At 38.4% G+C, this 24,944-nt stretch overlaps 2 protein-coding genes across 2 annotated transcripts; one reads left to right on the top strand and one right to left on the bottom strand.

Moving 5' to 3' along the window:
• Positions 1–12,794: 12,794 nt before the first annotated feature.
• On the top strand, positions 12,795–13,819 carry LOC140816152 (uncharacterized). Its single transcript, XM_073175229.1, has 2 exons — positions 12,795–13,424; positions 13,496–13,819. Exons 1-2 carry the CDS (start codon positions 13,167–13,169, stop codon positions 13,817–13,819), a joined length of 582 nt encoding a protein of 193 aa, XP_073031330.1. The 5' UTR covers positions 12,795–13,166.
• Positions 13,820–21,190: 7,371 nt separating this feature from the next.
• LOC140817143 (AT-hook motif nuclear-localized protein 15-like) lies at positions 21,191–23,090 on the bottom strand. Its single transcript, XM_073176749.1, has 2 exons — positions 22,922–23,090; positions 21,191–22,668 (listed from the first exon to the last, which is right to left on the bottom strand). The coding sequence occupies exon 2, from the start codon at positions 22,288–22,290 to the stop codon at positions 21,415–21,417; it is 876 nt and encodes a 291-aa protein (XP_073032850.1). The 5' UTR covers positions 22,291–22,668; positions 22,922–23,090; the 3' UTR covers positions 21,191–21,414.
• Between the last annotated feature and the right edge of the window lie 1,854 nt (positions 23,091–24,944).

Here is a 24,944-nt window from a genome sequence, read left to right on the forward strand (position 1 = left end):
TCACTTGGGTCATGGCAAATGCTCGAGCATTGGGCTTGTTTTCTTTTGGATTTTTAGTATCCATGTTTGGCATGTTCCTTTTATCCATGTTTTAAGGATAATCAGCGATATGATGCCCCAATTTCCCACATTTGAAACTGTTAGGATCAGTTGATAGGTTGAAATGTGTTTAGAAAGAGGGTTGAATAAACAATCACGATTTTTATTGTTTTTTAAACTGAAACTAGGAATCTTGTCAGTCAATGGCAATCAGTTTAACTGAGAACAGCTGCGGAAATAAACTGACTGAAAGATAGAATAAATAACTGAAGTAACAACACATATATTTATGGATGTTCGGAGATTGAAATAACTCCTACGTCATCCCTTCTATCACAAGGATATGATATGCACTAAAAGACTTTGATCAATACAAAACTTGTACAGACCCACTTCAGTTTGGACTTAACACTACCAAGACTGAAACTCTTAGTTTATAAAATATTTCACAGTTCTTCGACTGAACTTAGCACAACTTATCTAATTAAAGATCAAATAAACAATGAAACAGTTTGTGCTTGTATGCTCGAAAAGTAAGCTCAAATGCTACAAATAAATCTGATAAGTGTGAGCTTTTGATTCTTGAATAGGTGCGATTGATTCAGCAGGGTAACTGTAATGCACGGTTACTCGTACAAATGATAATAATGTGTTTATGTCATTTAATATATAATTATTTAGCTCATTATGTTCACATGTTGATTGAGGTATCGATATTGAGATTAAATATGATTTCTAGATTGTCCATGGTGTATTGGGAATGAATATGTGTCTAAATAGTGATAGTAAGATGTGTAGATAACGTAGTGTAATGAAAGTTGGTATGGGACTACAGGAAATGAGATGAAAATATGGTAGTTCTTATGGGTTTTAGCATAATGATTTGGATATTGATCCAAATTATGTGAGGCCATAACTATTAGAAAGCTAAGATATAATGCTATAACTTTCATTTTTAAGGTTTTATCCAAATCATTGTGGAAGACAAGCCAAAAGTACCCCGAAGTGTGTTGTGCGTATCGTCATTCCTACAATGACACATTTTGGTAGAGGGAGCATAAAGTTTTCCTCAGACATCCAAATTACATGAAACCAATTGGAGATTCACGCCAAGACATAGAGCTACAACGTTCATGTTTACCACTTGTTCAAATTATGAAGGGACGAGCTGTTTCTGGAGCGATCTTTGATGAAGCAGTGCGCAGAGGCAGAACATGTCGTGCCCGAACGGTAGAAAATGACCATCCGAGCGCCGGTGTACCCAAAATTCTGTACCATTCGTCTCGTCTTTTTCACAACAAAACACGAAAGAAACAAGAAACCTTCCTCCAAAAAGCTCTCATCTTCATTTATTTCATCATTTTGGAGTTATAATTTAGTTCTCCATCACAAGAGCATACTAGAGTTGTAAATTTTTATCTTTTTAATGGTTGTTATATATGCAGAAGACCATATAGACATAGTGATTGGATTTTGATATATTTGATAGCATAAGAGCGAGAAACATCGTCTCAAACTCGTGTTCTTATGCTTGGACTGTAAGTTGACATATTCTTGAAGTAATACATGAGTAATATTATGATTTCAAATTCCTTCCAATGATTATTGTTATATGTACATTGTTAATATGCTTATTGATGAAAACATAGCACCATATTCCATTGTAATGTATTAAATATGAAAGAAACTCATGGATATTGAAGATGTGTGCTATGTCATGAACATGAACATGAAAAGAAAAAGGCTGATTTTTACATGATATAGAGCTTGTTGACATCATGGGTGGTTTTAAGTCCACCAAACCTATTGGCGAATATATATTCATGGGGCGTGGGGTTGCCAAAGGTTGCTCCCTGACATCCAACACAGTAGTAGCTATAAAATAAAACAAGCACGGTAGTACAGGTCAACTAATGAAGCTTAAGTACAAAAATGAACATGAATATATGCTATGATATGACATGGTTTAAAAATTCATTGTTGTCACGACTTGATATGTATGTTCCTTCGACGCATATTGATACGTACAAGTGCCAACTTATTGAGTTTTATCAACTCACGTAGCTCATGTATTACAAGATCAGGTAGTGAATGCATAGGATGCCGATTCGCCAATGGATGCTTGTGACGTGCCTCACCTCGACAAGAACCGAGACTTCTTATTGTATAGCTTCCGCATCTGTGTTATAATGAATTTAATGTCAGGGTTTGAAACAAGTTTTGCAATGCGTGTGTCTATGTGTATAATGATGCAGAATATGTTTGTATATAAGGATATGATTATATGTACATATTTTTATTGTTGTTTGAGTGTTGGTGTATTCAAAATATAGGGACATCATGCCAAATTTTTTTATAAACCATCAAATTGATGCCCCTTGTTTGAATTACTCCATAATATAGATATAACATTCAAATCCAATTTTGATTATGGTAATCATGTCAAGCATAGAGTAAGGGTGTGACATTTTAGAGTGGTATGAAAGCCCGTGGTTCTTCGACAAGGAAGACACTGCACTTCATCCATACATGGGGAACTCGACAAGTAACTATCTTTGTATCTCATAGTTTATGCTAAATTATGTGTTTCTACGTGATTTATATATAGGTTAAGATAAAAGACCATGCCACCTAAACGCAAGGTACATGAAGGAGAGTCATCTAAGGGCAAGGCCCCAACAATCGAGGGTGAGGGCAATGCGTCACGACCTATAGACGATTTTGCTCAGCTGCTCCAACAACAAGCGAAAGTTCATGAGGAGCAGATACAACAATTACTTGAAATGCAGCGGACTACTCATGAGCAGACACACGCACAAGCCATGATACCCAGACAAGGGCATGTTCAAACCGATATATATTATCTCTTTCGACGTCTGAATCTTCTTGAATTCATGGGAAACACCGATCCGGCAGTAGCAGAAGAATGTATTAAGTCATTGGAGTCCATCTTCTCCTACCTTCATATGGAAGATACTGACAAAGTAACTTGTGCCATCTTTTTGTTAACAAAACATGCAAGGATATGGTCAGAAAGTGTAAAGGTGGCATTACCTGCGAGGCCATTGACATGGGATACATTTAAATCTATCTTTTACAACAAATATTTCAATAAAGAACCATGTCAATGACTGAATAAATACAACAATTCGAGGCTGCAGTTCAATATGTACCATATATTGCACAGGATGACACAAGTAAGGGCGAACACTTCATGCGGGGACTTCGCTATGAAATTAAACGAGATGTACGGATGTCGAAAGTTTTTACCTATGGGGAGATAGTGGAAAGAGAACTTATGGCTGAACAAGATGAACAAGACATTGACAGAGACAGACAACAGCGAATGCATCAGTACTTTCAAAGGAGCCAAGCAATAGGACAAGGCAAAAAGACCGATAGTAAAGGTATTCGACCAGAGGAACCTCGTGGTAAGGGTATTCCTCCACGTAAGGAACATGACAGACCACCTTGTCCTAAATGTGGCAAACTTCATGGCGGTGAATGTAGGCAAGGTTCCAATGTTTGTTATCGTTTCAAAAAGCTAGGGCATCTCGCCAAAAATTGTCCAGCGAGTTCTGAGTAAGAACAAGGACGCCTTTTGTCGATGACCAAAGAGGAAGTGGATGCGGATACATCGATGATACCGGTATGTTCTTGATTTCCGGTATCACTGCTATTGTTTTACTGGATTCAGGAGCCACACATTCCTTTATTTCGGAATCGTTTGTAAGGAGATTGGGCATTACAACAAGTACAACAGAGACACAACTCGCCATAGCTTTACCTTCTGGACAAGAATTACAGACAAATCAGATTGTGCGAAGGTTTCCATTATATGTCCAAGGACATCTGATGTATGCCGACTTGATAGTTCTGAGGATGACTGATTTTAATGTGATATTGGAAATGGATTGGCTCTTGAAGTACAGAGTTACTATTTACTGTGGCATGAAATTAATCAAGTTTGCGCCAGCAGGAGTGAACCATTCACAGTAGCAAGTGCAGATATATCCTTACCTTTTCGGATAATCTCTTGTATGAAGGCATGTAAATTATTACAAAAGGGGTGTCAAGGATATTTAGCATCTGTTTTAGTTATTGATCCACCGGTTCGTGAATTAAAAGATACAGATATTATTTGTGAGTTTCTAGAGGTATTTCCCGATGATGTTACAGGCTTACCCCCAGATAGAGAGATTGAATTTGTAATTGATGTTGTGGCAGGAGCTCACCCGATCTCAAAAGTTCCTTACCGATTAGCTCCTACAGAAATGAAAGAATTGAAAGAACAGTTACATGAGTTACTTGATAAATGGTTTATTATACCGAGCTTTTCACCGTGGGGTGCACCTGTTTTATTTGTAAAGAAGAAAGACGGTAACCTTCGTCTATCTATTGATTATAGGGAGTTGAACAAAGTGACAATCAAAAACAGATATCCACTCCCCAGAATTTATTATTTGTTTGATCAATTACAAGGAGCCGCTATCTTTTCGAAGATTGATTTACGATCAGGTTATCATCAATTAAAAGTAAAATCAGATGATATATCAAAGACTGCCTTCCGAACGAGGTATGGGCATTATGAATTTCTTGTAATGCCATTTGGACTAACGAATGCACCAGCTGCTTTTATGGATTTAATGAATAGAATTTTCAAGCCATTTCTAGACAAATTCGTGATTGTGTTTATAGATGATATTCTCATCTACTCATGAACTGTAGAGGAGCGTCGAAAACATCTGAACCTAGTTTTGCAGACTTTGAAAGATAAACATTTGTATGTCAAATGGAAGAAATGCGAATTTTGGCTTGAACAAGTAGCATTCTTGGGTCATATCATTTAAAAAGAAGGCATATCAGTGGATCTAAGTAAGATTGAAGCTGTTACTAACTAGCTACGACCAATTAATGTTACTGAGGTACGTAGTTTTCTTGGGTTAGCTGGTTATTACAGTCGGTTTATAGCAAGATTTTCCAAGATAGCATTGCCTTTGACTGCGTTAGCACGAAAGAATGTCAAATTTATATGGAACGAAGCATGTGATCGCAGTTTCCAAAAGTTAAAAACAAATTTGACTTCAGCACCGGTCCTTGCTATTCCAGAAGGATCAGGAGATTTTGTGGTATACAGTGATTCTTCGAAACAAGGTTTTGGAGTAGTCCTGATGCAACACGGGAAGGTCATTGCTTACGCATCAAGACAATTGATAGGAATATGAAAAGAAATATCCCACACATGATTTAGAACTGGCAGCAGTGGTATTTGCGTTGAAAATATGACGCCATTATCTGTATGACGAACGATGTGAAATTTACACGGACCACAAGAGTTTGAAATATTTATTCACGCAAAAAAATTGAATATAAGACAACGACGTTGATTGGAATTAGTGAAATATTATTATTGTGTTATTAATTATCATCCAGATAAAGCCAATGTTGTTGCAGAAGAGCTAAGTCAAAAGTCTAGTTCTATATCCGCAATGCAAGGACAAGAACAAATCCTATGGGATTTACAGAACTTAAGAATCGATGTTTTGCCAAATGGAACTGCAATCCAACTATCATCTCTTATGGTTCGACCCACACTTGCGGACATGATCAAGGCCGAACAAAGTGCAGATAATGAATTACAACAATTGAAACAACGAGATGAAGAAAAAGGAAATTTGAACATTGAATTGAATGAAGAAGGAATATGGACTTATCGAGGTAGATTGTGTGTGCCAAAAAAAGGAACGATCAAAAACGACATTTTTATTGATGCTCATGCAACACCTTACTCGATCCATCCAGGAGGCACGAAAATGTACAAAGATTTGAAACCATTATTTTGGTGGTCAGGTATGAAAAAGAACATTGGCCAATTTGTTGCACAATGTCTAACTTGTCAACAGGTCAAGACTGAACATCAAAGACCAGCAAGACTCCTGAAACCATTGTCTATTCCTGAATGGAAATAGGAACACATTACAATGGATTTAATTCTTGGTCTGCCAAGAACACAAAGAGGATTTAATGCTAAATGAGTTATTGTGGATTGACTTACGAAATCAGCTCACTTTCTTCCTGTGAAGACCACATACACGATAAATCAATATGCTGAAGAATACATCAAAGAAATAGTGAGGCTTCATGGCATACCAGTGTCTTTTGTATCTGATAGAGATCCCAAATTTACGTCTGTATTTTGGAAGAGTTTACATCATGCTATGGAAACTCGATTGTCATTTAGTACGGCATTCCACCCTCAAACTGATGGACAATCAGAACGAGTAAATCAGATCATAGAAGATATGTTGAAGGCATGTACTATTGATTTTCCAGGTAGTTGGGAAAGTAAACTACCGTTGGCTGAGTTTACATATAACAAAAGCTATCAGTCAAGCATTGGAATGACACCATATACTGCATTATATGGTAGAAAATGTCGCTCTCCGGTACAATGGGATGAAGTAGGAGAAAGAAAATTATTAGGCCCTGAATTGGTACAACATACAGCTGAATTGATAACTAAGATCAGAGAAAGAATACACACTTCCCAAAGCCGACAGAAAAGCTATGCTGATGTGCGGGTCATCGACTGGAAAATCAATAGTACAGGCCCTTAACATATCTTCTAATATCTGATTTACTCGTTCTGATTGTCCATCAGTTTGAGGGTGAATGTCGTACTAAATGACAACCGAGTTACAATAGCATGATGTAAACTCTTCCAAAATGCAGACGTAAATTTGGGATCTCTATGAGATACAAAAGACATTGGCATGCCATGAAGTCTCACTATTTCTTTGATGTATTCTTCAGCATAATTATTCATTGTGTATGTGGTCTTCACATGAAGAAAGTGAGCTGATTTCGTAAGTCGATCCACAATAATCCATATAGCATTAAATCCTCTTTGTGTTCTTGGAAAACCAAGAATGAAATCCATTGTAATGTGTTCACATTTCCATTCAGGAATAGGCAATGGTTTCAGGAGTCCTGCTGGTCTTTGATGTTCAGTCTTGACCTGTTGACAAGTTAGACATTGTGCAACAAATTGAGCAATGTCATTTTTCATACCTGGCCACCAAAATAAAGGTTTCAAATCTTTGTACATTTTCGTGCCTCCTGGATGGATCGAGTAAGGTGTTGCATAAACATCAATAAGAATGTCGTTTCTGATCGTTCCTTGTTTTTGCACACACAATCTACCTCGATAAGTCGATATTCTTACTTCATTCAATTCAAAGTTCAAATTTCTTTTTTCTTCATCTCGTTGTTTCAATTGTTGTAATTCATTATCTGCACTTTGCTCGGCCTTGATCATGTCCGCAAGTGTGGGTCGAACCATGAGAGATGATAATTGGATTGCAGTTCCCTTTGGCAAAACATCAATTCTTAAGTTCTGTAAATCACATAGGATTTTTTCTTGTACTTGCATTGCAGATATAGAACTGGACTTTCGACTTAGCGCATCTGCAACAACATTGGCTTTACCTGGATGATAATTTATAACACAATCATAATCTTTCACTAATTCCAATCAAATTTGTTGTCCCACTAATTCCAATCAACGTTTTTTTCTCATATTAAGTTCTTTTTGCGTGAATAATATTTCAAATTCTTGTGGTCCGTATAAATTTCACATCGTTCGCCATACAGATAATGGCGCCATATTTTCAACGCAAATACCACTGCTGCCAGTTCTAAATCATGTGTGGGATAGTTCTTTTCATATTCCTATCAATTGTCTTGATGCATAAGCAATGACCTTCCCGTGCTGCATCAGGACTGCTCCTAAACCTTCTTTCGAAGCATCACTGTATACCACAAAATCTCCCGATCCTTCTGGAATAGCAAGGACCGGTGCTGAAGTCAATTTTGTTTTTAACTTTTGGAAACTGCGATTACATGCTTCGTTCCATATAAATTTGACATTCTTTCGTGTTAACGAATTCAAACGCAATGTTATCTTGGAAAATCCCGCTATAAACCGACGGTAATAACCAGCTAACCCAAGAAAACTACGTACCTCAGTAACAGTAGTTGGTCATAGCCAGTTATTAATAGCTTCAATCTTACTTGGATCCACTGATATGCCTTCTTTTGAAATGATATGACCCAAGAATGCTACTTGTTCAAGCCAAAATTCGTATTTTTTCCATTTGCCATACAAATGTTTATCTTTCAAAGTCTGCAAAACTATTTTCTCGATACTCCTCTACAGTTCGTGAGTAGATGAGAATATCATCTATAAACACAATCACGAATTTGTCTAGAAATGGCTTGAAAATTCTATTCATTAAATCCATGAAAGCAGCTGGTGCATTCGTTAGTCCAAATGGCATTACAAGAAATTCATAATGCACATACCTTGTTCGGAAGGCAGTCTTTGATATATCATCTGATTTTAATTTTAATTGATGATAGCCTGATCGTAAATCAATCTTCGAAAAGATAACGGCTCCTTGTAATTGATCAAACAAATAATCAATTCTGGGGAGTGGATATCTGTTTTTGATTATCACTTTGTTCAACTCCCTATAATCAATACATAGACGAAGGGTACCGTCTTTCTTCTTTACAAATAAAACAGGTGCACCCCACGGTGAAAAGCTCAGTATAATAAACCATTTATCAAGTAACTCATGTAACTGTTCTTTCAATTCTTTCATTTCTGTAGGAGCTAATCGGTAAGGAACTTTTGAGATCGGGTGAGCTCCTGCCACAACATCAATTACAAATTCAATCTCTCTATCTGGGGGTAAGCCTGTAACATCATCGGGAAATACCTCTAGAAACTCACAAATAATATCTGTATCTTTTAATTCACGAACCGGTGGATCAATAACTAAAACAGATGCTAAATATCCTTGACACCCCTTTTGTAATAATTTACATGCCTTCATATAAGAGATTATCCGAAAAGGTAAGGATATACCTGCACTTGCTACTGTGAATGGTTCACTCCTGCTGGCGCAAACTTGATTAATTTCATGCCACAGTCAATAGTAACTCTGTACTTCGAGAGCCAATCCATTCCCATTATCACATCAAAATCAGTCATCCTCAGAACTATCAAGTTGACATACATCTGATGCCTTGGACATATATTGGACACCCTCGCACAATTTGATTTATCTGTAATTCTTGTCCGGAAGGCAAAGCTATGGCGAGTTGTGTCTCTGTTGTACTTGTTGTAATGCCCAGTCTCCTTACTAACGATTCCGAAATAAAGGAATGGGTGACTCCTGAATCCAGTAGAACAATAGCAGTGATACTAGAAATCAAGAACATATCGGTATCATCAATGTATCCTCATCCACTTCCTCTTTGGTCATCGACAAAAGGCGTCTTTGTACTTACTCAGAACTCCCTGGACAATTTTTGGCGAGATGCCCTAGTTTTTTGCAACGATAACATACATTGGAACCTTACATACATTCACCGCCATGAAGTTTGCCACATTTAGGACAAGGTGGTCTGTCATGTTCCTTACGTGGAGGAATACCCTTACCACGAGGTTCCTCTGGTCGAGTACCTTTACTATCGGTCTTTTTGCCTTGTCCTATTGCTTGGCTCCTTAAAAAGTAATGCTGCCTTCGCTGTTGTCTCTCTTTTTCAGTGTCTTGTTCATCATGTTCAGTCATAAGTTCTATTTTGACTATCTCCCCATAGGTAACAACTTTCGAAATTCATACATCTCGTTAAATTTCAGAGCGAAGTCACCAGATGAAGTGTTCGCCCTTACTTATGTCATCATGTGTAATGTATGGTACATATTGAACTCCAGCCTCGAATTGTTGTATGTATTCAGTCATTGACATGGTTCCTTGCTTCAAATTAAGGAAATCACTGGCTTTCTTGGCTCGTACATCTTTATTGAAATATTTGTTGTATAACATAGATTTAAATGTATCCCATGTCAATGGCCTCGTAGATAATGTCACCTTTGCACTTTCCCACCATATCCTTGTATGTTTTCTTAACAAAAAGATGGCACAAGTTACTTTGTCAGTGTCTTCCATATGAAGGTAGTAGAAGATAGACTCCAATGACTTAATCCATTATTCTGCTACTGTCGGATCGGTGCTTCCCATGAATTCAGGAGGATTCAGACGTGGAAAGCGATCATATATATCGGTTTGAACAGGCCCTTGTCTCGGTATCATGGCTTGTGCGTGTGCCTGCTCATGAGTAGTTCGCTGCATTTCAAGTAATTGTTGTATCTGCTCCCCATGAACTTTCGCTTGTTGTTCGAGCAGCTGAGAAAAATCGTCTATAGGTCGTGGTGCATTGCCCTCACCCTCGACTGCTGGGGCTTTGCTCTTAGATGACTCTCTTTCATGTACCTTGCGTTTAGGTGGCATGTTATTTTATCTTAACCTACATATAGGTCACGTAGAAACACATAACTTAGCATAAACTATGGGATACAAAGATACTTACTTGCCGAGTTCGCCATGTATGGATGAAGTGCAGTGTCTTCCCTGTCGAAGAACCGTGGGCTCTAATACCACTCTAAAATATCACACCCTTACTCTATACTCGACATTATTACCATAATCAAAATAGGATTTCAACGTTATATCTATATTATGAAGTGATTCAAACAAGGGGCATCAATTTGACAGTTTATAAAAATTTGGCACGATGTCTCTATATTTTGAATACATCAACACTCAATCAACAATAAAATATGTAAATATAATCATATCCTTATATACAAACATATTATGTATCATTATACACATAGACACACGCATTGTAAAACGTGTTTCAAACCCTGACATTAAATCCATTGTAACACATATGTGTTAGCTATACAATAAGAAGTCCCAGTTCTTGTCGAGGTGAGACACGTCACATGCATCCATTGACAAACCGGCATCCTATGCATCTTCACTGCCTGATCCTGTAATACATGAGCTACGTGAGTTTATGAAACTCAATAAGTTGGCACTTGTACGTATCAATATGCGTCGAAGAAACATACATATCAAGTTGTGACAACAATGATTCTTTAAAACATGTCATATCATAGAATATATTCATGTTCATTTTTGTATTTGAGCCTCATTAGTTGACATGTACTACCGTGCTTGCTTTATTATATAGTGACTACTGTGTTGGACGTCAGGGAGCAACCTTTGACAACCCCACACCCCATGAACATATATTGGTCAATAGGTTTGATGGACTTAAAATCACCCATGATGTCAACAAGCTCTATATCATGTAAAAATCATTCTTTTTCTTTTCATTATCATGACATAGCACTCATCTTCAATATTCATGAGTTCCTTTTATATTTAATATTTAACAATGGAATATGGTGCAAGAGTGTCGTTGATTTGGAGATCTTGGCAAATATACTAGAGGATTTTTGTCTTATATTTTACTCTTTCCCTTGCAAATATTCGTATTATTACTAATATGTACCATATTTATATAGATTATCAGTTGAAATACTAACCACGCAATTGGTATGATTGTAATAGGGACCCTTGATTTCTTCATTTCTGGTCTTCCCTTATTTTTAATTAATTCTACGTTTTCTTTGATTTCTAAATGAATATACGTAAACATTGTTTATTTAGTTATATATATATATATATATATTATATATATATATATATATATATATATATATATATATATGAATGATTAACTTTCGTTGGAATTGAGATGGAAACAAAACTTATCTGTGTGCTCATAAATAGGAGTAGTTATGAAATAAAATAAGAGGACAAAACAATAACAAAAAGATTGTAAGTCAACGTAATTGAAGAAATGAGTATGCATTGTCTTTTCATTCTTTTCGTTATTTTGGATCGTTTTATGACTTTTAGGCTTGCACTTTCTTTCTGTCTTGTTATTAATGTGGCTTATTTTTTCTATTCGTATTTGTTTTATTGTATTATTGATAATTATTTGTCTTTACTCGCGGTTGGAATAAAACTCTAATACTCCTTTGTGCTTTTTTTATGAGCTTTGAGTGATACTGCTCTCCGTAGTGATGCTCAGGACGTGGCTGTGGGCAAGCAGCACGTGCGGCGCCGAGGGAAAATACGAGGAAGAGATCGGCGAGGCGAAAGTGAAGACGAATAATCCGGGCTCTCACCGCTATTAGCGAGCAGGGGGTGGTAGCGGAATTCAAGCTCCGGGACAGCATTAGGCGGCTTCTCTAGAACACAGCAATGGAAATTCTGGTGGCCTCCACACACAATGCATTTAAACGTGGACGGGTGTTAACCATGGCAAAGTTGTGTATCATCAATGAGCCTACAACTGCTGCTATTGCTTACTGTCTTGACAAAAAGGCGATCAGTGTTGGTGAGAAAAATGTCTTGATTTTTAACCTTGGAGTGGTATGTTTGATGTTTCTGTCTTGACCGTTGGGGAGGGCATCTTTGATGTTAAGGCTACTGCTAGTGATATTCGCCTTGGAAGTGAAGGCTCGGACAACAAAATGGTAATCACTTTGTGCATGCGTTTAAGAGGAAGAACAAGAAAGACTTTGAAGAGATTGGGGAATGCTTGTGGGAGAGGAAAGAGAACCCTCTCATCTAGTGCCCAAATCACTATTAAGATTTACTCACTCCATGAGGGTATTGATTTCTACTCCATCATTACACGTGATTGATTCGCAGAACTCACCATGCACTTCAACTTCAATGTTATGATTCAGGTCTTTTTGAAGAACTTTGTAATCATAGAAATTTAATTACTGGTGGTATTTTTTGTACTCGGTGTTTGTAATTCGTTTTTGCTCCTTTTTTTATTTCGCATTATAATTTGTTGTTTATCTCTTATTTATGTGACTTTTTCGGCGATTGTTCATTTGCAGGTGATAGATTTGACTTTGCCACGATCTGGGCTCGTAAGACAACTTTGGGGAGGCAATCCTCGCTTGCTGGGAATAGTAGAGCGCCTGCGGATCATACTGATCATGCTTTTCGTGACACTATGCGTAGGGGACTCCCACCGACACGCTCTGAGCATGTCTGTGGGTCGGGCTCTAACTCGCAAAAAAAAGTAAATCTTTGCCATCAAACAAATCTTTGGAGATTAGGCCCCTGAGTGGGGGAGGAGGAGAGGCGAAAAAACGAGGATATGAAGGGGTGGAAAAGAAAATGGACGAGGAAGCACAAAAAAATCCTAAGAGGACCCGAGCGGATGACCAAGGAACAGCTTCCAAGACTCCGCGTGTTAAGCATATATATGTTGTCAGGGTGAACCATAACGAGAAGGTTGACTCTTCCTGGGATTTGGATGATCCGAAGATAGGATGGAAGAAAGGACGGAGCATTGTGGGAGACTATGACATGGTCCGTCTGGTGTCGCTTTCTACGGATTCATTTGCTCATTCCCTTGCCTGGCATTCATGTCAGGTATTGTGTTTATTATGTTAGCATCTTGCAGGTATTGCCTGCTTTTTGATCTTTTGGTTTTCCCTTTGTAGAGTTTGTCGTTAGCTAGTGTTGTGCGAGTTAGAGAGGAAAAATTACGCAATTATCAAGATAAGCTACGAGAAGAGGTTGCTCGGCTGAAAGAAGATAAGCTTTGTCTTACTCAGGAGAAAGAAAAGGCCAATGTAGAGCTGCTGCAAGTGCAGGGAAATCTTGCGGACACGAAAAAAGAATTTACGATCCTCGAAGAGAAGTATTCTACTAAGGTGAAGACTAGTGGTAAAGTTCTTGACTCCAAGGCGGGCAATAATCTTTTGAAAAGTACTGAGGAGAAAGGCGCTCAGACTTTCAAAGCATCCTCGAGAGGCGGTACTTGATCGTGCCATGGTCATACATGATGAGGTAGTGCTAGACTGTCGAAACCAACTGAGGAAGAAACTTGTGCCTGAAGAAATAATGATGATGATTAAGCCTAGCATCTTGGAGGTGGGCAAAGGCTCCGCGTTTGATGTCCTTTCGGACAACGCTGAGATAATTGAAGCCTTGGAGCTCCAACCCGCCGAGGAGGAAGCATAATGTTAAGTTGCATTTATTACTACTCCTTAGAGTTGTTTATTTCCATTTGTTATTTATCGTAATATCTTTTATTATGCTTTCGCATGGATTAGATATTCGTTTCATTTGAGCCCTAAGGTCGCAGTACTTTCATATTGGCTGACTTCATATATGCTTTATTTCATTTTGTGCGACGTGTGGTAGCTTTGTTTATAATGATGTAATGCTTGTTTTCATGTGTACTTGGGAGAATATCAATCTCCTAAGATTTTGTCTCAAAGGGAAGTCCTAAACCCCCATTAAGGGTGGTGAGGTATCCCGGGACTTATTTCATCGTTGACCTTCTCCAGAGCCGTCATGCCGGCAATCCAACGAGGTTGGCCAAACCTCTTTTTTTTTTTGGAGCCTTCGACGACTACATGGGTAGGTGATGATATAAGCATACGTATTCGAAGTATTTCACAAGAAAAAAGTCTACGCTAACATTGGAGAATAACTGACGATCTTATTGAATACTGTAATGGTGGAGATACATAGGCAAAATGATAACACAAGAAACAACAAAACGTAAACTATTATTTTCTTTTTCAACTCTCTCTATGCATAAAATTTCTTCAGATTTGCTATATTCCATGGCCGAGGTAGTACTTTCTCATTTTGGTGTTGGAGGCGATAAGTTCTCATCTAGATTATCTCTACCACTTTATAAGGGCCTTCCTACTTTGGGTCAAGTTTTCCGACGGGGTGCAAGACATCAACTTTTCTCATCAAAAGATCTCCAAATTGAAAGGATCTTGGATTTACTCGGTCATTGTAAACCTTAGCCATGCGTGCCCTATACCTTTCTGCCCGGATGGATTTTTCCTCTCGCAGTTCGTCGATTAAATCCAAGGAGGCTCGAATGGCCTGATCGTTCTCAAGCTGCTTGGCTATTTCACCCTCAATGAAGTTTCTCCTATCTCAGCGGCACATCGTAAGCTAGATTGAAAGGTGATTCCCCTATCGACGTGCGAGGTGTAGTTCGGTATGCCCACAATGCGCTCGACAATACTTCCATCCAGTTTCCTTTAGCGTTGCCGAGACAGGTCTTCAGGTGCTGCAAGATAGTTTGGTTAGTTACCTCTGCTTTCCTATTGGCATGTGGGTTGCCGACCGATGTAAATAGTTGTTTGATAGAGAGACCCTGACACCACTCTTTTAATTTTTCTCCAGAGAACTGGGTGTCGTTCAGTGCTCGGGGAATCCCAAACCTGCACACTATGTTTTTCCACATGAAACATATGACATTTTTCTCAGAAATTTTCTCCAATGGCTCTGCCTCGACCCACTTCATGAAATAATCTATGGCAACTATGAGAAATTTTCTCTGCCCGTAACTGGGGGGAAGGTCCCACCAGGTCTATTCCCCACTGGGCAAAGGGTAAGGGGCTTCCAAATGGTTGTAACAACGTCGTGGGTTGGTGATGGAGATTGGCGTGCTCTTGGCATGATCGACACCGTTTAACCAATTTCATGGCATCTTTCCTCATGGTTGGCCAAAAGTAACCTTGTCGTAAGGTTTTGGCAGCCAATACTTTCCGTCCCAAGTGGTTTCCAAAGATTCCTTCATGGATCTCACGGAGAACGTAGTTTGCCTTGCTTGGAATGAGACATTTCAAGAATGGCTGAGAGTAACCTCGTTTATAAAGCTCTCCATCTATAATTGTGAATCCCGCAGCTCTTATCATTAGCTTACATGCAGCGACGGGATCTCGAGGGAGATCGTCACGCATTAAATAGTTAACAATCTCTTCTTTCCAGCTTGGTTCTTCACCTTCTACGAAACAGATGTTGCAGCTGGCCTTCTCCGCCTCCTCCTTACTGATTGTCAGGAAAGTTATCGTTCTGTTGTCTATGTTAGTCCAGGAACTGGCTATCTTGGTCAGACGGTCTGCCACTTCATTATTTTCCATGTGCACTTATTTTATCTCGTAGCTCTCCAGTAGAGCTAGTAATTCGTTAGCTCGGGTCACATATTGGTACATTTTTTCCTCTTTGGCTTCATAAGTTCCATTGAGTTGGTTAACTTATTTCATATGGGGAATTGAAATTTGATGGAATACATCAATTTATCATCTTGAGGGCTTTCTAGCAACACCCCGGCTCTGCTCCTGTGCGAATTTGAGGATCCATCGACATTGACCACCCAAGTCGGGACGGAGCATTCTGCCTCATTAGTGGTCATTTCAACAAGAAAATCTGCAAGAACTTGTGCTTTAATAGTTGGGCGAGGTTTAAACTCAAGTCTGAATTCGCTCAGCTCAACGGCCCACTTAACCATTCGGCCCAACGCCTTTGGACTAGATAGCACTTGCCATAAAGGGTGATTGGTGAGCGCCACCACTTGGTGACATGGCAAATATATGCGTAATTTTCTTGTGGCAATTACTAAGGAAATTGCTAATTTCTCAATGTTGGTCTATCGGAGCTCGGCTCCATGTAAGGTCCGACTGATGTAATACACAGGTTTATGCTCTCTTTCTTCATTCACCACGAGTACAGGTGAGACCACTAAATAAAGCATCAATGTGTCCCCAAATCGAGGTTTTGCTAGGGGTGGCTGTGTGGTTAAATACTTCTTTAAGACTTCGAATGCTTGCTGACATTCTTCCGTCCACTTGAATCTCTTTCCTTGTCTTAGAACTTTGAAGAAAGGCAGGCCTTTGTCTGCAGATCTAGAGATGAAACAGTTCAAAGCAGTCATTCTTCCGGTTAATTCTTGTACTTCTTTCACACTCCGCGGGGGAGTCATGCTTAAAATTGTCTTTATCTTTTCAGGGTTTGCCTCTATTCCTCTTTGTGAAACCATGAATCCAAGGAATTTTCCACCTTGTACACCAAAAGAACATTTTTCTGGATTTAGCTTCATGCGATACTTTCGTAATATTTCAAAGCATTCTTCCAGGTCCTCCACATGCTTGATCGCTCGGACACATTTTACAAGCATGTCGTCTATGTACACCTCCATGTTCCTCCCAATCAAGTTTTCAAACATCTTGTTCACCAATCGCTGATATGTTGCTCTCGCGTTCTTGAGCCCGAACGACATTACCTCATAGCAATAGATCCCTCGATCAGTGATGAAACTAGCCTTTTCTTGATCCTTCGGGGCTAATCCTATCTGATTGTACCCTTGGTGGGCATCTAGGAAACTGAGCAATTCGCAACTTGCGGTCGAGTCAACCAACAAATCGATCCGAGGAAAAGGGAAAAGATCTTTAGGGCATGCCTTGTTTAAGTCAGTGAAATCTATGCAGAGACGTCATTTCCCTCCAGTCTTTGGAACCAACACAACATTTTCTAACCATTCCGGGTACGAAACAGGCCTGAAGTATTTGGCCTTTACGAGCTTTCTCACCTCATCAGCTATATGTTTATTTTTGTATAGGACACAAGATCTCTTTTTCTGCTTAATCGGTTTCATTCGTGGATCCACATTAAGATGATGAAGTGTGTATTCTGGAGGTAACCCTAGTAATGGCTCGTCACCCCAGGCAAATGCATCGACGTTGCGCTGCAGAAAAATAGTCAAATTGTTCTCCACTTCTGCCGGCAGATCTGACCCAATCTTAAGGGTTTCTCTTGGATCATCGGGCACTAATTCGACATGTTTGAGAACTTCTGTTGCGGTCATCCTTTCTTTGTCATTTGATTCTCCATCCACGAGATGTATTCCCTATTCATTTGAAACTTGTTCAAGTTTTTGTTTCTTTCCCTTCAAGGAATCTATGTCGGGTCCCTGTCTTCTTCGAGTTTCCACTGCATTTAGAAAAATAGATGCATGACATTCTCTTACAAGTCTGCAGTCTCCGACCACCTCTCCTACCCCTCTAGAGTAAGGAATTTTAGCTTCATGTGGTATGCGCATGCAATGGCGCAAAACAGATTCAGGCTTGGACGGCCAAGGATCACGTTGTAAGCCGAGGGGGCTTCCACCACTAAGAACTTCACCATTTTCGTGCTCTGCCACGGGTAAGATCCCAAAGATATGGGTAGAGCGATTTCTCCAATTGCTTCAACTATTTCTCCGGCAAAACCGATGAGGGGAGTATTCACTTGTGTTAATTGCGCATTACTCATATCCAACTTTTGGAATGCCCCATGAAAAATGATATTTGCAGAGCTTCCTGAGTACAACAATATTTTCTTTACCCGAAAGTTAGAAATCGTGGTGGAAATTATTAAGGCGTCATTTTGTTCCCCCCAAGAGGCTTCCAAGTCCTCTTTTCCAAAAAAACACTTTTTCATCTTTCATTGATATCTCGTTAATTGACCGAGTTACGGCTAAGCGTAAGGAATTTTGATCACATCTGGCGGCATGCGGGAGATTTTTTCTTGCATTGTTTCAATCACCACAGATGGGTCCCCCTGCTATAATAGATATTATGCCTCATGTGGGCATTTTCTCCTCCCTCTGCTCGGGTTTTTTGCCCCTCTCGCCCCGTTCTCGATGTTCCTCACCTAGGCGGTTGCCATCAGGACGCTTGTTGCCTCTATGCTGAAGGCGGAAACTATCCACATAGTCACCTAAAGGCGGAAACGATCTTCAGTAGAATGACCTTTATCTTTGTGGAAACAGCAGTATTTGTCAGATTTCTAATGCTTAGGATGTTCTTTCATCAGGCGCGGAGGTTGCAATAAACCTTCCTGCTCTGCTACTACCAGTATGTCTGACAAGCATGCCTTTAAGGAAGTGTACTAGAGTCTCGAACTTTGGGCCGTTCGATTTTCCTCCCTCTTTGTTCCTTCCGATCTCTCTTCTTCCCTTCTTATTTTTCCTAAGTATGATGGTTCGATGGCCTCTTCAATGCGTATATGTATTTAGGCTCTTTCTAACAATTCCTCCAGAGTGTTTGGAGGCTTTCCAGCTATAGATTCCTTGAATTTTCGATGGCGGAGGTTCTGCTGCATTATTCCAGCTAACATGTCATGATTAACATGGGCAACTTTATGCACAGCTTGCGTGAACCGTTGTAACATATTCTATCAGGCTTTCCCCTTCTTTATGAATTATAGTAAAAAAATAAATCGTTGTTTTCGGGTATTTCTTGTTGATAGAGAACTGATGGAGAAAACACTGAGTTAGTTGCTTCAAGCTACCTATGGTTCCTAGAGGGAGCTTGTTGAACCAAATAAGCGCACGACTAGATAGCGTAGTTTGGAATATTTTCCAGTAAGCTGCCTGACTAATATAGTACAAATCTGCCTTCGCATAGAATTTTTCGAGATGATCTTGCGGGTCTTCCATTCCCTCATACTCTGGCAAGTTGGGTATTTTCACTCCCACTGATACTGACTCAGCTAAGATGGCAGTGGTAAAAGGGTTACGCCGTGCAGGTAAAAGGGCCAACCGGCTGTCTTGTTCATTCAAAGTGCGAGATCTTTATTCATAAGTGTGGAGCGAGATAATTTCTCTTCGTGGAAGGGGGCGATGTGTACGGCCATCTTATTCATCTTCCTTGCCTGTTTCATCATTGCGCCTTGTCGTCTTGCTGGGGTTATGGGAAGTCGAACGGTCGTTGGGAGTTGTTTACTAGTATCAGTGTGTGGATGATGTGCGAGTATTTGGGCCACTGCTTCAGCTGATGCGCGAGTGGTTGTCTCTTCCATCATGGTTTTCAGCGCTTCTTGGGTGATGAGCATCTCTAACTGTGAATGATTAATAGGCGGGTGTCCTCACCCCTAACGTTGCGAGAGGTGTGCGAATGAGAGTGCATCCTCGAGTGACGAAGTGACTATGTTCCCACAGACAGCGCCAAGCTAATGCAGCTAAAATTAATGAGTCGCGTAGACTGCGGACGCGAGATTTGACTAGTTAGTAAACTGGTCCACTCAAGACCAATTATTTGTTGGGTTAATTTGAGTTTAGCACTATTGAGGTCAAAAATATTGATTATACTTGCAGAAGCCCAAGTCCATGAGACGTTCTTAAAAATCTATAAATAGAGGATAAAAGCTATCTAGTTCTCTGAGTTTTTTTTTTTTGAATTGCTTACTGACTGGAGCGTCGAAGTGTACGCTGGGAACTCTCCCGACGCCCACTTAACGAGTGTTTGTGATGCAGGTGACACCCCACAAATTAACTGTATATTGCCTACGTGGATCCGTTTACCAACCAGGTGAGCTCATTTACCAACCAAGCGGACCAATTTACTAACTAGTCGGATCTCGCGTCCGCAGTCTATGCGACTCATTAAGTTTAGTTGTATCAGTTTTTTCTCTTAATCTAAGACTTCAAGTCATCATATTAGTCATGCAAACTTAGTTTCAATCTAGTTGGGCAAAGCTTGATAGATAGTGCTATAGACATATTAGTCATGCGAACTTAGAGATATGTCATGCTTAATATGACATATCTCTATTTCAATGATAGTTCGTATCTTTTCCTAGTATCTCAAAGATACTTGTCGATTGATCTCGCACAATCCAGACTATCTTCAATGTCATTCCTTATTTTATGTTCGTTCATGTCATTATCCAAACCTTCTTCCTTGACTAATAATTAGATCTTCTTTGTATTAACACACTTGATAAACTAAGATTTGCAACTTGACTATGGTATCATCGCCCTAGTCTCTACATGATTTGCAAAATTCAAACCGCTAGAAATGTATAAGACCTTATCATTTGTTGTCTCGACAAATTCCAAGAGGTACTTACAGTTAATGAATGGCTCACAACTCGCTAACTAAATCATGTCGTTTGCTACTCAATTATTGTCACTCGTGATCTAGATTACCTTTTTAGAGATCATAATCGATTGAAGCTATTAACACAACCTGAACAGTGTCAAATTTATAAATTTAACAACAGTTAAATGATACCATCTAAATCAAGGCTTTCAAATCCAATAAAAATCAAGAAGCACCGTGATTTAAGAACATTATCCATCCATACACAAATCAACGACAATAGTTTGATAACACAAAGCTCACAAATGGAACCAATTTGATTAATTTTATGACATATTACAAGAGAATACATATGAATCCTTCTTGCTCGAGGCAACCTACAAAGCCACTAAGAAAATCGTGTTTCTTAGTAGTCTCTTCTACTAATCATTAGCATACAAACACTATATAGAATGGATAAGCTACAAAAATAATAATAAAGGATAACATCTAGAATTCAGTAAATGAACTCAAATTGCTAACCGAATTTGAAACATGCTCACTTATTTAAAGAACAATATCATGGTTCATTGGAAAATTAAACAGCTAGACATTACGAAGGATAACCTAGAGGCCGAATTCATTTACAAATAATAATAAAGGGCAAATAAATTCTAACCTCGCGTCATGATCCTAGCTTACAAGAAGTACTTCCATAGAGGTTACATACTCAAAAGCATTCCCAGATAAGCATTTTCTTTGTCACCTCAATAAGGGGGAGGGCGTGGCGGAGGAGCCCAAAAGACATCGGGTGGTGGCATTTGTCCATTGGGTAGTAAATTAGGAGGTAAATTATATAAAGGCACCGATGCAGCTGATGTCGGGGGGTCGGCCACTGGTGCACGAATTGATCCAGTATTCGCTCCCGATGTCTGTATTTCCATTCCTTCGTTAGTACTCTCGTCTTCCAGAGGCAACCTCTCATATGTCGCATTCGAAAATGTAGCTGCTATGACTATCACCGGCCCTGAAGCCATCAATGCACCGACCACCGTACCGCCAACAACTTGCCCCTGACCACCAGCCAAGTAGACCGTCAACCCCATAGCACCTGGCGGCGATGGTGCTGGTAAGAATGCCCCCGACAAAGATAATACCTCAAACCTTCCATGAAGAGAAATCACTCCACTTGGAGCAGCTGGCTGGCGCAACGTCACATTCGTAACAATCCCACTACCGCTCAAAACTGAAACACCGCAATGGCGCCGCTGTGCAAAGTTCGCAATGCTCTCGGAGATATCATTGCCACTACTAATTTCCAAGACATGGCTACGGAGGCTATTTGCACTCTCCTTAGTTATAACAATAGGAGGTTTGGGCTTATTCTTCGAACCAGGAGGCCGTCCTCTCGATCGACGGCCTGAGCTCGACGACGGTTCAGAGATATCAAGATCTCCAGCCGGGTTGAGATCATCCTCATTTTCTTGATTATCTCCATCATCAGGGTTTTGGTTAGGGTTACTTCCACTACTATTTGATGCATTTCCAGTGTTGAAAGCCGCATTTTCTTCCACGGTGTTAACCAAGTGAAGCGATGGAGCTTGATTCATTCCCACATTTCCTGCCCACCATCTATGAGCCATCTTTCTACAACAAACTCCTCTTTTTCACAACGATTTATATAGTTCACAAACAACTAAGCCCTTATTGTTTCCCCGACCATATTTAATTTTTTCAACAAACAAATTACTCTTCAATGCATCAACCAGCTCCCTTCAGTCACATTGGGGTGGGTACTCACAGGAAAACAAGGATATGTCCTTTCTTTTTTCCTCTGAATCTCTATCCTTTCTTGTCAAATATTATGCTATACAGTTCAAGATATCCAAGGAAGAAAAATCCCCAAAACTAAAATATTAAAGTACTTCAAATTTTTTGAACTTCTTTATTTGCACAGCCCTCAATTCTTACCTCAAAAGAATAGAGAAAACCCTGATTTATCCACTGCAACAAGATTTCATCTGAGAAAGAAACAAAAAAGAACTGGAAAAATCAAGAAACCCACTTCAAAAAGATAACAAAAATAGAAATGGCTACAAAGAACCGTTTACTTCATTAGCTTATATAATTTATTTATACTTCCAAGAAAATAAGAACCCTCGAGCTTATGACCTGCCAAATATATATAAACTTAAACACCCCCCGCATATTCTTCCAGTTAATTCCAGCGCAGAAAGCTACGCCAAATATGGAAGAGGGGACTTTAATTAGTACCTGGACATGAGATTCAGCTGGTACGGGGCTAGGGTTTCGGGTCAGGTCCTTTGTACTGAGGTTTCTTCAGTATGTTTTCCTGAAGCTTTTCTCAATTTTTCCTCTCTTTTTTGGTAACCATCCCAAGCCTGTACGATAAGGAGTTGAATAATAATGGAAATGCTCAGAAGTTTTCGGATGGGAGTTGTTAATTATTAAATATTAAATAAATAAATAAAAGAGGAAATCAGGAAGAAAAAATAAACAATTAATATTTTTATATAAAAATAATAATAATAATATTTATTAAAGCTCTGCTTTTTTTAATTATTATGTTTCTTGATTACCTCTTATCTTGCAACGTCGTAATCGTTATTATTTTTGGAAGAATCAAATAATGACATGAGCCATTATTAAAAAATATATATCGGCGGATTCTCTGAATATTAATTTTTTAAAAAAAAAAAAGAAACATTCGAGCTTCAACATTTATCATTTTTAAAATCTTATAATATACATATATCCTTAAATTATGTACTTCAACTATTTGATCTATATAAATTAAATTTAACATGATTTTATTTCTTTTTCAATAAATTCTGTTATTTTATAGTATAATTTCTAAGGCAAATAGGTCTCTTATTTGGGTCACCCATTGAAAAATATTATTTTTTATGCTAAAAGTATTACTTTTTATTGTGAATATGAGTAGGGTTGACCCGTCTCACGATTATGATCCGTGAGACGATCTCACATGAGACCCACTCAATTTTTAAAAAGATAATTTTATTGATTGTGGTTTTGTTTGTTAAAAATAAAATATATATTTCATTTCAAATCGGTTCAAACTGGAAACTTAAAAATAAAAATTACAAGTAATTTCGATTTCGGTTTCGATTTCGATTTCGTTTTGGTTTGGGAACCAGAACCGAAAAAGGTAACAATGAACTGATTGGTTACGAATCCCAAAGGGATATTTGAGACAAGAGACTAAATCAACATTATTTAAAAATAAATAAAAAAAAGAGCGTCAAAATATTATGTCCAAGTAGCATTAGAAAATGCCAAACGTTTGAGTTTAAGCTTATCGGGACAAAATCAACGTCCACCTCAACTTGCATTCAATTATTATTGTTATTATTATTATTATTAATTATTAATTTTTTTGGGTGGGCGTGGGGACTTCTTCCATTGAATTCCACAGTTGAATTCAACTTTATTTTCAAAAAAGGAAATGAACATATTGGCCCATAAATAAGCAGCCAAAATGATCGATATCATTCACATGCATGTATTTATTATATTATTATATAATTAAATAAATATATGCATATGAATATTATGTATTATTATATAATTAAATAAATATATGCATATGAATATTATGTTATATTTGATTGAAAGATTTGAGACAACCCCACTGGTCTCATTAGGCCTGAATAGCTGGCACTTAAACTAGAATCCATCTCCGCTCTCCTCAAATTTGTACTCGAAAAAGAAAATGGAATATTTTATCTAAAGCAACAAAAAAAAAAAAACATTGAAAAATAAGAAGGAATTCAAATTCGTTTTTCCATTTTTTGAAAAAAACACTCGTTCAAAATCCTTCAGTCCACGATACCATATTTTTATATTTGAAAAACATATATAATTTATACAGAAAGTAAATCAAATATAATATCAAAAAAATATGTTTACACACATATATATAATATAATATAATAATATAATAACTAAAATGTTCAATAAAGGGCGACACAACAGTCCCTGACCACTCATTTTCAGGGACTTGTCATTTTTTATAATTATTATTGGTTTGTCTTATAGGAAATTAATTTTTTAATATCAGCAAATTATGATGTTTTAATTTGTGGTTACATGCATGAAGCAATATCCCTTCTTTCCGGGAATGGATCATTGCTTTGGGAATCCTCATAATAGAGGCTGTGGTGTGGTGTTGTTTTACACAATATTTTTTCTTTCTATTTCTGTCTTTTTTATATATTTTAATTAATATTTTCTTTTTACATTCTTTGATCTTTTT

Source organism: Primulina eburnea, chromosome 16 (genome assembly GCF_022965805.1).
Source record: "Primulina eburnea isolate SZY01 chromosome 16, ASM2296580v1, whole genome shotgun sequence".
Taxonomy (NCBI): Eukaryota; Viridiplantae; Streptophyta; class Magnoliopsida; order Lamiales; family Gesneriaceae; genus Primulina; species Primulina eburnea.